This window comes from Nymphaea colorata, chromosome 5 (assembly GCF_008831285.2).
Source record: "Nymphaea colorata isolate Beijing-Zhang1983 chromosome 5, ASM883128v2, whole genome shotgun sequence".
NCBI classification, from domain to species: Eukaryota; Viridiplantae; Streptophyta; class Magnoliopsida; order Nymphaeales; family Nymphaeaceae; genus Nymphaea; species Nymphaea colorata.
In genome coordinates, this window is record NC_045142.1 from 5,949,160 (window position 1) to 5,961,404 (window position 12,245).

Consider the following 12,245-nt stretch of genomic DNA (forward strand, 5'->3'; position numbering starts at 1 on the left):
CATTTTCATGTTGATGCTCCATAATAAGGAGATCTGTCTTCCTCTATTTCATCAATCTTCAGTTTTCCTTCAAAGTTCAGACCGCCATACCCGCAACAAATTAAAAACCAACAGTCAGCCGTGGCTAATATTAGCAAGTCAATCCGCATTCAGAGGGACCACGGCACGGCCTTCACAAATTGAAAACCGTCGCTAAAAATGGACTTACCAGCGAAGCTATAAAAACCCCTCGCCGATACTTAGCTTCTCAAGGAGGGGGGAAAAATGGCGTACACCACATTCTTTATCCTCTCCTCCTTCCTCTTCCTATCCATGATCGCCGCACCTGCAGCTTCTATTTCAGACGAGAATGCGTGGAGCACAGCAGAATCACTCTATCAACAGCTTGGTAAGCAAGTCATCGCACAGACCGGATCCAAAGAGAAGGATCTCGTCGCTGCTCTTCCCGGCCAGCCGGCCGGCAACGTCAGCTTTGCACAGTACGCCGGATATGTTGCCGTCGATCCGGCGGGTTCAAGGAACTTGTTTTACTATTTTGTTGAGGCAGCTACTGATCCCGAATCTAAACCCCTTGTTTGGTGGTTTGATGGAGGTATGAAGTGGGGGTCACAAATTCTAATGCACTTTATGATACGTAATGAGTTTTATAATTTATATTGTGCTAATACCAAGAGAACAGAATAGCTTGTCTTCTTACCATATTAATTTCATGATTTATCCTTGCCTGTTAGCAATGGTTGAATTCCATCCTTTCATTTCCTGAGATTATGAGAGGCAATTCATCCTCCTTTCGGATGCTGGCCAATATATTCAAGATACCTCAAACTTAATTAGATCTGTGACAATATGAAATTGCATTTTCTATATTCTTAATTACTCTTGCATGCACGCGAGCACACACACACACACATATATAATATATATATATATACTCTGTCTCTCTCTCTCTCTCTTGTAACCAACACTCTAGATTTCTCTAGCAATTAGTTGAAACTAATCCATCTTTGAAGAAATATAATATGTAGAAAGGGCTCAAATTACAATTTCTAGACAACCATATTATGGCCATCGTATAGCAACTAGTTAAACAACTAAATTTTCTTCATAAATAATGAATAATATTATGCATTTTGCAACAGAAATAGAAAGAAAAATAGTCGAGATAAGAGACCCACAAACCTTTCTTTATAGTTAATTAATTTATTTGATACGTTCATGGTGTGGTTAAGAGTGGAAAATATATGCCTTTCTAATTATGACACTATATAATTGGATGATAGCTTCACCGCTTCTTAAAACCATGAGCAACTGTAGAGGTAATATATTGGTCTTACAAATATAGAAGAATACGTATTTTCAAATGATCATAAAGCCAGTTTCATGGTTTTCCTTTGTTCAATTGATATTGGAAATGCAGGCGCTGGAACTTCCGCTTTTGGCTTTGGAGCACTACAAGCCAATGGACCTTTCCATGTGGATCAAAGTGGAGAATCACTTGTAAGCAATCCTTACTCCTGGAATAAGGGTAAGTTCCTCCCTCCCTTACTTACTTTTATCACCCACATATCTTGAAAAAATGTGCATATGATTCATTTGAATTGGTTAATGACCTGATTCAAGTCTTTCTATCTTGCAGTTGCCAACATGCTCTATGTAGAGACACCCTTTGGAGTTGGGTTCTCATACTCGACCAACCAATCAGACTTCGCCACCATGGGAGACAACTCAACGACCGTCGATAATTTCCAATTCCTAGCAAACTGGCTAGAGCGATTTCCGGAGTACAAATCCGGTGATTTGTACCTTGCTGGTCAAAACGCCGGAAACTTTGTGTCTCAACTTGCAGAGCTGATCATCTTCTATAATAACAAGACAGGCTCTAGCATCAATCTTAAAGGAATCATAGTAAGTACTCGCACATCTAGGGATGTCAATGGATCGGTTTTGGATCAGATATACCCTTAACTATATTCAGTTTTTTCAGATATTCACATGTTCGAATTCGAATGCAAATAAAGAAAAACATATTTGAATCTGGTTTTACAATCTGAATCTGATTTTCATATTCTTAGCCCAATCCGAATCTGAAATTTTTACACCAAGTTTTGCCAATTTCAAAATTTAAGAGCATCAGATAGAAGATATTTGTGTAAAATACATGTGATCAAAATCTAACCTGATATTTATGTATATCCGATTAGATGTCATTTCTTAAATCCAAAACTGTTCTGATTTCTTAATCAGATATTAATTTTTTTGACATATCTAATTTCTTCAGATCGGTTTGCTCGGATATCTGATTCAAATTAGATATATTGACATCCCTACACACATCACATAATAATGTTGCTTGTTCATTTGAATGTGGCATGAATCCATGACACTTGTGTTTTTTTCTTTTGATGAAGCTTGGAAATCCATCCATTGATGACCTTGAAGATGCTAGAGGGAGGTTTATATTCCATGCCGGCCATGGAATCTTATCAGACCATATTATTAGGTTGGTGGACAAGAAGTGCAATTGCTTAGGCTGTTGGAACTCTTCAACATGCAAAAGGGTGCTTGAGCTTTCCAGGCCTAAAGCCTTCAGTTACAACTTGAAGGACGTCTATGACCTGCCATGCCAAGAGCCTGCCTATGTCAGTTCAGTTTACAATGATGTAAGCTACTTCAAACACACAAACATGCTTCAAAAGATTTATTTTTCTTCCTTACATATTATGTGGCATGATATATAGTTTCTTCTGTGGAAAATATGTGTTAGGGCTTGTGCAATTGCCTATACCGACAGTGACGGAGTCAGAAAAATTTTCTGGAGGGGCACTCATATATATAACATATCAAATATTTAAAACTGTTGATGGAAAAATACAGAAACATTGAAGGGCTGGCACGGGCAACTGCCTACATCAGCCCATATGTGGTTTTACCACCGAGGAACACTAATTACTTTGCATGTTTGTCTCTTAGCCGGCCCATCTGCTTACTTGCACATTAGTTCTCCTCATTCATTGGTATTTTAATGGGTTTGGCTCAGTAGCGGAGCCAGGATTTTCTAGCCGAAGAGCATTTGTGTTGGTGACATAAGTTTGGTGTGGGCAATGCATATAATTTTGAATCGTGACAATGTGATCTTGAGGTATTGTAAGAAGAATTTTGACGGCCCTCGGCCAGAAATTTCTTCCATAATTGTTTGACCATGACATGTTCTTTTCATATTGTGATCTTATAGCATGTTCCAAATCAAAAAGCATGAAAATAAGAAATGCTCTCTCTCTCTCTCTCTCATTTCAAACGGAGTTCTTAGATACTAATGGTCCTGAAAAAATTTACTGATGTAATTGGTAGTTATATGTCAAAACATATTGATGCAATGGACTCCACTTCGTTGCTAGGCAATCTTGGATTTTTTTCTGAAAATTATGTATTCTTCGTTGAATTTAACTATTATTTGCTTGGTAAAGGGTTTTCTTGCTTGAGTTGTTTTGATATTTGACAAGCTTTGCTATCTTCATTGACCCATGCATGAACATGCAAGTATACGTACTAACATAAGGTGCTTTTTTTTTTCCCACAACTAACAGCCGATGACAATGTACACCTGTGCCAAAAGTCTGACTACCAACTATGTCAATAAACCTGAAGTGCAGACTGCACTCCATGTCAACAAGGGTGCCTGGAACTGGGAAGCATTTAACATGTAAGACAAAATTATAAATTATTTGATTTTAGCTGCTATTGATTATAATATGACTTTGGCGTGACTTTGTCGTTTTAGAGTCACTCTGCCATTAAATGGTTTTAGAGTATATACATTTTTCTATTTATTTTTCTCTCAACCATCCATATTATGCTTAATATGGACGCCCTGATTATATGGTTGTTAGGTAATTCTAGGCAGCCATAATCATCATACACTCTTTATATATATGTATATATAGTGATATGTATATATAGTGACTCCAGTTTTTTTTGTACATTGAGGGACATTAGATCTGAACCGTCCAATCTCATATCGAAATACCCAGATTCTCCACCCCTCTCCACTCCTTCCCTCTCCCTCATCCCTCTCCTTCCTCTCACTTTGTCTCCCTCTTTACTCTGGTTGCAAAAAGGGGAGCCGCTAGCGTCTTCTCCTGTCGTTGCCGGTGGGGCTGTCGGACGGTGTCGAAGCGACGCTGGAAGCGAGCCCCATCGGCTGCGGCAATGGGGGGCCACCGGGTGGCTCCCCTGCCATTGCTGGTGGGGCTGACGTTGCCCAGCACCGCTGCCGCCGGTGTTGCTCTACCCATCATGGGTTCAACAAAGGAGGAGCCTAGCAGCTGGCCCCCCATATGGGGGATGAGCTGCCGGGCTTCTCCTTGGAAGATGAGAGAAAGAGAGAGAGAGGGGAAGGGAGGAGAACAAGAAAGGAGATATCTAGGCCATCGAGATTCTATATCTAATGGCCCAGGCTTGATGTTGCTAGATGTTCACATAAAGTGAACGTCACCATTAGGTTTCTTATATATGTGTGTGGTCTTTGCTCGACATAAATTCATGGTATTGTTGGATTGGTTTTCTAGGGATCTTGAGGGCAAGTTCAACCAGAGCTACAAAAGCATCGTACCAACGCTGAGAAATGTGATGGCTGGCGGATGCCCAATTTGGATTTATAGGTAATTTCACTCTCAATATTTAACAAGCAAAGAGAGAGAAAAATAAATCTCCTTCTACTCTATCTTAACTCCACAAGAAAGAGTAATTGCCCACATGAATCAAACATGAGATATGTCTTGTTTGGTACAGAAAGACAGAAATCGAACACGAGATATGTCTTGGAATGTATAAAAAGAAAGAGAGAGAGAGAAATCTTCTTCTACTTTATCTCAATGCCACAAGGAAAAGTAACACTAAAAAATAAAGAGAGAGAGATCATGCCAACTTCTCACAAAGAGGAGAGATAGATAGACATGGCCATTTATGGTGCATGTTCAAGATTTGAAACTCAGTTTGATCAATATTGCTTCTAAGATTGCCATATTCTTCGACATTGCAGTGGTGACTTGGACTCCCGCAACCCTGTCACATCCACAATGTATTCATTGAGGCTGCTCCGTTTGAAAGAGAAAACCCCATGGTATGGTTGGTACATCACTCCATTCGAGGTAATGACCACATTGACGCTGTTGCATAAATAATTGCAAGCACAAATAAGAATGAAGATGGGTTGGATCAGTGCAGTCTATTCATGAACCATGCCTCCTACAGAAATACAATTTAAGCATTACTTTGGATCCAAATTTAGCATATAGCTCTGCATTTACCTTGGAATTAGAGCCCAAAATCTAACACAAACATGCCTTATTTGCATGTAATTTAATTTTATAATTGAAGCTAATTAGTCTCATATTAGGTCATCTATCATAAGCATGAGTTCAGCTCATTGACAAACGAGAGTGAGTTGCGTGCACCATGTTGGTGCATGTAATATATATGCACAAGAAAAAAAGAAGGTGGAAGTTGAGGTATTTTGGAGTTTTTTTCAAAACAAAATGTCAAAAAACTTTTCTTTTTCTACAAGGGGGCTCCCCTTTTTTTACTGGCCAAGGGTATTCTGGTCATTGTACCCCAGCGGCAATTTTTTTTTCTACATTAAGTGGTGCATATAACAAGCTTCATTACATCCATTGTTAGGAACCACACTTTTATGTATATACACATTTGATGCCACCCCATATTTCATTTATTAAAGATTTCCATATGATATCAATGGTTGGGATTGAATATGCCAAGGTAGGTCTCCAACTAAATTTTCTTGGTAGGAACTTGTTAAATGAAATATCATGTGAATTTATCTCGATGTTTGGGATAAATTCATGAAATACTTTTTTAGTGTTCTGTTGCCAAATGTCCCATAAGTTCCAAAGTTGATGAATGACATTTTTTATGGAAGCCCATTTGTTGGTAGGAACTTGTGGTTCTTCTAATGATTATTAACAGCCACTAGCAGAGACAGAAATTTTGACTGGTGTGGGCAATAATTCAATAAGTTTTATAATTTTAGGGGCACCTATATATATACAAACACTAAAATATATCAAATTGGTAACGTAAAAACAAATAACCATTGTGAAGCTGATGTGGGCAGTTGCCCACACCAATCACTATGTGGCTCCGCCACTGTTAACAACTATCTATATGCTAAAGCTTTTCCTTCCTCCTAACAATTTTCTATTCCACTTGCTTATTTTGTGCAGCTTGCTGGATATGTAATGGAATATGAAGAGAAGTTGACATTCATTACCATTAGAGGAGCTGGTCACTCAGTTGTAGACAAACAACCAGAAAGGGGACTCCTCGTGTTTACCTCCATCATCCAAGGGCAAAATCTTCCAAAGTCCCCATTCTTGCACTATTGATCATGTAGGAGAGACTAAATTTATATATGAATAAATGTAAATCATTTATGTTGCTTAAATATGATGGAATCTTTGACTTGGCTTCAAATGTACAATCATGAGCTAAATGATTTAGTGAAGGACTGGTAGGCGACCAGTCTCTGTTTTGAATTCTATGGACGTCAACTTCCTATACTACAAAAGGGCACCGATATGCAAGTTGAAGCATTGTGGGTAGGGGCACAACCAGCATACCTGCAGGGACCATGACCCCTCTAAAACTGAATATTAAATTTTTCAAATTGAAACTTTCAAAAATTTTAGTTGGCCCTGGTAAAATTTTTGAAAACTACAGTTTGGCCCATGTGTAAATTTTGCAGAAATATTATGTAGTGGATCGCTCTGCTGCTGCTGAGTCTAATGCATCTGATTGATGATAAATGATGAGTTTGTTGACCACTACCATTGGGGATTTTGGCCTATATTCTATCTCTTATGTATGACTTTCTAAGTGTCACAAACTTATAAGATTCAGCTCTTAGCATATCAAACCAACTAGACTCCTACAAGTCATGAACAACTTGGTCATGCCATGAGTCTACATGTGCTACTTTTCTTGAAAATTTATATGTTATACTGAATTTTGAAAGGAACTTGACTTGCCCACCCAAAGTGTGTCTCTCTACTTATATTTTTGATATAAATATATATAAATATATATAAATATATATATATATATAAATATATATATATATATATATATATATATATAATATATGTGTGTATATATATATATATGTGTGTGTATGAAATTGGTAGGTGGTAGACACTTAAAAATAAACAAACAAGAAACAATCTGTCTCTTTTCTTTCTTTCGACCGTCAATCTCAAAAAGATCAAGGGCTCGGATCGTTTCTTATCTATCTACCATTCATGCGTTTAGCACCTACCATTTTTTTTCCTCTCTCTTTATACATACACACACATACACCTATGCACGCACACACAACACACAACATGGATTCGTCCATCCACTATGGGGAATCTTGAGGTTGTAGAATTTTCTAAAGGTTATACAATTCTTGAGATTCTGCACTGGTGTTTATCAACAGTTGAACGAGAAATTAAGAAACTAAGCGGAAGCATGAAGCACGCGTTGGATGGTGTGGGCACGGATCCCAAATTAAAACCCCCACGTGTTTCCATTGGCAATTGGAGGCGCTTCAACTTTCACATGCCATGGACAATCTGAACGATACGCTCTGTCAGTCCATTTGCGTGAGATCTCCATCGAGCTGCAGTCAATAATATTATTTAATTTTAAAAATGAAAAATATTTTTTAATAGGTTTTTTTAATATACCTGAAATTACTCTCAATAACCCACATTATAAAACAACATATAAGAAAAGATGAACGAAAGTTAATGCTTTAATTTTAATTTCCTTGAATGGTGGACTAGTAGCCGAATGCTTTAATTTCCTTGAATTACATGTGGGTTGGTGTAATCAACACATTTTTATTAAAAAGTAGATGGACCTCCGTCCAACCAAATATAGTGCCCACACAAGATCAACCCACTAAGGCAAGCGCCCATTTGATAAAATTTTCTAGCTCTGCCACTAAGCACAGCAAATAAAAGTTTAAAGCTGGGGCATATTCTATCAAATCAATTACTTTCTCATGAAATTTAATACTGCTTTTACAGATTATTGTATTTTTTTTTTTGCCTCAATATTTTATTATATTGATATACTCTAAAGTGGGTACTCTCAATTTCAACCAAGGTTAATTTTCAGACAAAATATTGAAATATCATTGGATTTATCCATTTCAAAGTTCTTCTTACAAAGAGATGATCAACAAACAATTTTCTCTAAATTTAAAAACAATAATTTTTCTCCTTTTAATTATAAAAAATAAAGCACATAAATTTGCTTAATTTTCTTCTAATCTTTGAAGTGAATTAAGTAACAAAGGGTAAATCCAAGCTCTCTAATATGTGTGTGTGTATATATTTTAGACTTCTAGGTGAGCAGGAGGTAACCCCTACTGCCCAGAAAGGTGCCGACACCTCCCCTCCCGCCTTGACCTATGGTTGGAGCTTGAAGTGGAGGTAGTGTAGCATCAATGTAGTATTGCACTTTACCCCATTTATCCAAGTGCTTAGCGCCCATAGGAATCAAACCGAAGACGTAAAGTTACTTTGGTGTCAGTTCGACCAGCTACACTAAGTCCCTCCCTTTCTGAGCACAATTAAACATATAATAACTCGAAAAGTGTACTAACACCGGCCGGCCAGCGACTGGTTAGTGACCGGATTAAAGTTGGTGCGGGAACTAGTGACTTGTTGGTTTATGTAATGCTTGTTGGTTTATGTAATGCAAGATTGACTTATTACTTGTTGCTGCTCTAGACCAAGAAGTATTTAGACCAAGAAGTATTTGGGGCAGAGAAGCTAAAGATTGCAGGTTTGTGCATCTCGAGATTGGTCTTTCTTTTGTTATGCTGCAGACTGCCAATTGTTCAAAAAGAAACAAAATTTGATGAAACGATAGTACAAAAATGGCAGCAATTCAGAAGAATGTGACAAGAATGTCCAAATCTGCACATACAAGGCTTTTTGTTATCACATCGTCGAGTGGCTGAGAAGGAATAATTGGACAAAAATGTCAGGACCTGCAACATAAGAACAAAATCACTGGGCGTTTCCATCAAAACCTCTGGGACATATAGATAATATGTTTATCCCACGGTCAATCTATTGTAAACATACTTTTAGTAAGGTTCCAAATATGTATAGACATGTTGTATAAATATGCATTCAAAAAGTGAATTTAATTGAAGAAATAAGAGAGGGTGACGTTTTTTTTTAACTTGCAGATGTCTACTTCCTCAATTTTTATGAACAAATTTGGAGGCAAGCGATTTTAGGACGTAGATTATAAAAGAACATATAAGAAAAGATGAAACATAGTGAAAGTTAATAACTTAATGCTTTAATTTTCTTCAATGGTAGAACCAATAGCGGAGTTACATGTGGGCTGATGTAGTAGGTCCAACCCAATATAGTGTCTAATCCAGACTCGTGTCAATGCCTCATAGGCACCCAACCCACTAAGGTAAGTGCCCCTTTGATAAAATTTTATAGCTCTGCTACTGGGGTGGAGCAAATGTAAGTTTAAAGCTCGGGCATATTCTATCAAATCAATTACTTTCTCATGAAATTTAGTACTGCTTCCACAGATTATTGTATTTATTTTTGTTGCCTCAATATCTCATTATATTGTTATACTCTAAAGTGGGTCCTCTCTCAATTTCAACCAAGGTTAATTTTCAGACAAAATATTGAAATATCATTGGATTTATCCATTTCAAGGTTCTTCTTACAAAGAGATTATCAAGAAACATTTTTTTCTAAATTAAAAAATAATAATTTTTTTCCTTTTAGTTTAAAAAAACAAAGAACATAAATTTGCTTAATTTTCTTCTAATCTTTGAAGTGAATTAAGTAACAAAGGGTAAATCCAAGCTCTTTAATATGTGTGTGTGTATTTTAGACTCCTAGGTGAGCAGGAGGTAGCCCCCACTGCCCACAAGAGGGCCGACACCTCCCCTCCCCTCTTGACCTATGGTCAGAGCTTGAAGTGGAGGTAGTGTAGCATCAATGTAGTATTGCACTTTACCCCATTTACTCAAGTGTTTAGCGCCCACAAGAATCAAACCGAAAACGTAAAATTACTTTGGTGTCAGTCCAACCAGCTACACTAAGCCCTTTTGAGCACAATTAAACATATAATAACTCGAAAAATGTACTATCACCGGCCGGCCAGCGACTGGTTAGTGACCGGAGTAAAGTTGGTGCTGGAACTAGTGACTTGTTGGTTTATGTAATGCAAGATTGACTTCTTACTTGTTGCTGCTTTAGACCAAGAAGTATTTGGGGGAGAGAAGCTAAAGATTGCAGGGTTTGTGCATCTCGAGATTGGTCTTTCTTTTGTTATGCTGCAGACTGCCAATTGTTCAAAAAGAAACAAAATTTGATGAAACGATAGTACAAAAATGGCAGCAATTCAGAAGAATGTGACAAGAATGTCCAAATCTGCACATACAAGCCTTTTTGTTATTACATCGTCGAGTGGCTGAAAAGGAATAATTGGACAAAAATGTCAGGAGCTGCAACATAAGAACAAAATCACTGGGCGTTTCCATCAAAACCTCTGGGACATATAGATAATATGTTTATCCCACTGTCAACCTATTGTAAACATACTTTTAGTAAGGTACCAAATATGTATAAACATGTTGTATAAATATGCATTCAAAGAGTGAATTTAAATGAAGAAATAAGAGAGGGTGACGTTTTTTTTTAAACTTGCAGATGTCTATTTCCTCCATTTTTATGAGCACATTTGAAGGCAAGCGATTTTAGGACGTAGATTATAAAAAGAACATATAAGAAAAGATGAACATAGTGAAAGCTAATGCTTTAATTTTCTTCAATGGTAGTGCAAGTAGCGGAGTTACATGTGGGCTGATGTAGCCAACACACTTTTATTAGGTCCAACCCAATATAGTGTCCAATCCAGAATCGTGTCAATGCCTCATAGGCACCCAACCCACTAAGGTAAGTGCCCCTTTGATAAAATTTTATAGCTCTGCTACTGGGGCGGAGCAAATAAAAGTTTAAAGCTGGGGCATATTCTATCAAATCAATTATTTTCTCATGAAATTTAGTACTGCTTCCACAGATTATTGTATTTATTTTTCTTGCCTCAATATCTTATTATATTGTTATGCTCTAAAGTGGGTACTCTCAATTTCCACCAAGGTTAATTTTCAGATAAAATATTGAAATATCATTGGATTTATCCATTTCAAGATTCTTCTTACAAAGAGATTATCAAGAAACATTTTTTTCTAAATTTAAAAACAATAATTTTTCTCCTTTTAGTTTTGAAAAACAAATAACATAAATTTGCTTAATTTTCTTCTAATCTTTGAAGTCAATTAAGTAATAAAGGGTAAATCCAAGCTCTTTAATATGTGTGTGTGTGTATTTTAAACTTCTAGGTGAGCAGGAGGTAACCCCCACTGCCGAGAAAAGGGCCGACACCTCCCGTCCCCTCTTGACCTATCGTCGGAGCTTGACGTGGAGACAGTGTAGCATCAACTTAGTATTGCTCTTTACCTATATAACCAAGTGCTTAGCACCCATAGGAATCAAACCAAAAACTTAAAGTTCCTTCAGTATCAATCTGACCAACTACGCTAAGCCCCTCTCAACGCAATTAAACACATAGGAGCTCGAAAAGTGTACTAACACCGGCCGCCCAGTGACTGGATGGTGACCGGATTAAAGTCGGTGCTGGAACTGGTGACTTGTTGGTTATGTAATGCAAGATTGACTTCTTACTTGTTGCTGCTCTAGACAAGAAGTGTTTGGGGGCAGAGAAGCTAAAGATTGCAGGGTTTGTGCATCTCGAGATTGGTGTTTCTTTTTCTTATGCTGCAGACTGCTAATTGTTCAAAAAGAAACAAAAATTGATGAAACGATAGTACAAAAATGGCAGAAATTCAGAAGAATGTGACAAGAATGTCCAAATCTGCACATACAAGGCTTTTTATTATTACATCGTCGAGTGGCTGAAAAGGAATAAGTAGGCGTTTGAATCGGACAAAAATGTCCGGAGCTGCAACATAAGAACAAAATCACTTGGCATTTCCATCAAAACCTCTGGGACATATAGATGATATGTTTATCGCACGTAAATCTATTGTAAACATACTTTTAGTAAGTTACCAAATATGTATAAACATGTTGTATAAATATGCATTCAAAGAGTGAATTTAAATGAAGAAATAA

At 37.2% G+C, this 12,245-nt stretch overlaps 1 protein-coding gene across 1 annotated transcript; it reads left to right on the forward strand.

Annotated features, from left to right (window-relative positions):
- The first annotated feature begins 257 nt into the window (after positions 1 to 257).
- Positions 258 to 6,460, forward strand: LOC116254110 (serine carboxypeptidase-like 40). The gene is made up of 8 exons (XM_031629218.2): positions 258 to 592; positions 1,418 to 1,525; positions 1,637 to 1,905; positions 2,409 to 2,660; positions 3,585 to 3,700; positions 4,566 to 4,658; positions 5,039 to 5,147; positions 6,240 to 6,460. The coding sequence occupies exons 1-8, from the start codon at positions 265 to 267 to the stop codon at positions 6,399 to 6,401; spliced, it is 1,437 nt and encodes a 478-aa protein (XP_031485078.1). The 5' UTR covers positions 258 to 264; the 3' UTR covers positions 6,402 to 6,460.
- The last annotated feature ends 5,785 nt before the right edge of the window (positions 6,461 to 12,245 follow it).

Bases quoted from the DNA above. Each gene is read 5' to 3' on its own strand.
- LOC116254110 (XM_031629218.2), top strand. From the start codon at position 265: ATGGCGTACACCACATTCTTTATCCTCTCCTCCTTCCTCTTCCTATCC. The intron at 2,661-3,584 runs GTAAGCTACTTC...CACAACTAACAG, and splicing joins TCAGTTCAGTTTACAATGAT to CCGATGACAATGTACACCTG. The intron at 3,701-4,565 runs GTAAGACAAAAT...TTGGTTTTCTAG, and splicing joins AACTGGGAAGCATTTAACAT to GGATCTTGAGGGCAAGTTCA.